Source organism: Seriola lalandi, unplaced genomic scaffold, assembly GCF_002814215.2.
Source record: "Seriola lalandi dorsalis isolate HSWRI2012SDOR001 ecotype SW California unplaced genomic scaffold, Sedor1 jcf7180002054379, whole genome shotgun sequence".
NCBI lineage: Eukaryota > Metazoa > Chordata > Actinopteri > Carangiformes > Carangidae > Seriola > Seriola lalandi.
Window position 1 is genome coordinate 15,844 of NW_019524932.1, and position 1,288 is coordinate 17,131.

General features: G+C 44.2%; 1 protein-coding gene across 1 annotated transcript in view; it reads left to right on the forward strand.

The window, feature by feature from the left end:
- Window positions 1-1,288, forward strand: part of heatr1 (HEAT repeat containing 1) — a 23,066-nt gene that overhangs the window by 11,033 nt on the left and 10,745 nt on the right. The window contains exons 20-21 of the mRNA XM_087174747.1: window positions 3-235; window positions 654-785. Of these exons, the coding sequence (XP_087030873.1) occupies window positions 3-235; window positions 654-785 (365 nt within the window). The remainder of the gene's footprint in view (window positions 1-2; window positions 236-653; window positions 786-1,288) is intronic.

Consider the following 1,288-nt stretch of genomic DNA (forward strand, 5'->3'; position numbering starts at 1 on the left):
CCTGTCTGCCCTGCTTCCTGTTCTTGATCGGCTCCTGGAGCAGACACCCGACGCCCCCACCCCGCTGCGGGCAGAGGCCCAGCTGATGCAGCTCGTCCTGGGGAAGTACAACGACGTGTCGGCCCCCCTGCTGGCCGAGGACCGGAACTGTCTGGATCTGTTCGTCAGAGCTCTGAAGACCTCGACCCAGCCGCACCCGGACATCCCCAGCTGCCAGATCAGCGCTCTGGAACAGGTCAGGATCCCCTGCAGCTGCAGTTAAGAAACCACTTTGAACCAATTTGAACCAGGAGGTATGAAGCTGGGGTCAGAACATAGTTTAAAACCCTGATTTAAAGGAATAAAACCAAGTTTACAGGGATGAGACCAGGTTTATAACCAGAGATAAACTTGTATAAAACAAGGTTTATAATCAGGGAAAAAACCAGGGTTAAAATGTATCTTCGGATCTGGATTAACAGACATAAACTGAGTTTTTAACCTGGATTAAATCTTTGTGGATTGAAATCCAGATAATAATATTTCTTGATGCAGATGATCTAAGAGGACATGAAGTAACCAGAGGTTCAGGCTAGTTGAGTGTCTGTAGATCAGGTGGGTTTGTCTCAGGTTGTCTCTTCATCGTGCCTCCTCGCCATCACTCCTCTCTGCAGATCACGAAGCCGTTCTTCTCGGCCGTCGGAGACGAGAAGGTGCAGCAGAAGCTGCTGTCGCTGATGTTCGACCTGCTGGTGGAGAGCAGGAGTCCGCTGGTGGCCAACACCATCAGCAGCGTCTTTAAAGGGGTGAGGAGACAGTCCCGTGTCTTAGCTGGACGTATGAGACGTCACAGGGAACCAGGAAACTGAAACAGGCTCAAGTTCACTGATATAATGTCGTGTGATGAAGAACAGAAACACAGAGACTGAATCCGTCGTCAGAATCTATTTTAAAGTTTTATTTTGTCTTTTCGAGAGGCAGGTGATTTTATATATATATATCTTTTTTTTAAATGGGAAGAAGATTTTTCTTCATTTGCCCCCCGGGGCTTGTTTTCCCAGAAAAAACACCTTAAAGGTTGTTTATACAGATGGAAGAAAACCTAGAAAAATAATCCTGAAAAAAAAAAAAAATCTTCCATTTAATTTGAGAAATGGTTTTAAATATTTTCTCCTCAGATTTGAGGATTTCTATCATAAAAGATAGTAAATTAATTTCTTTGGCTTTGGTTTGTTGGGACAAAATGAGACATTTAAAGACGTCACTTTGGACATTTTATTGACAAGTTAATTGAATAATTGGCAGGTTA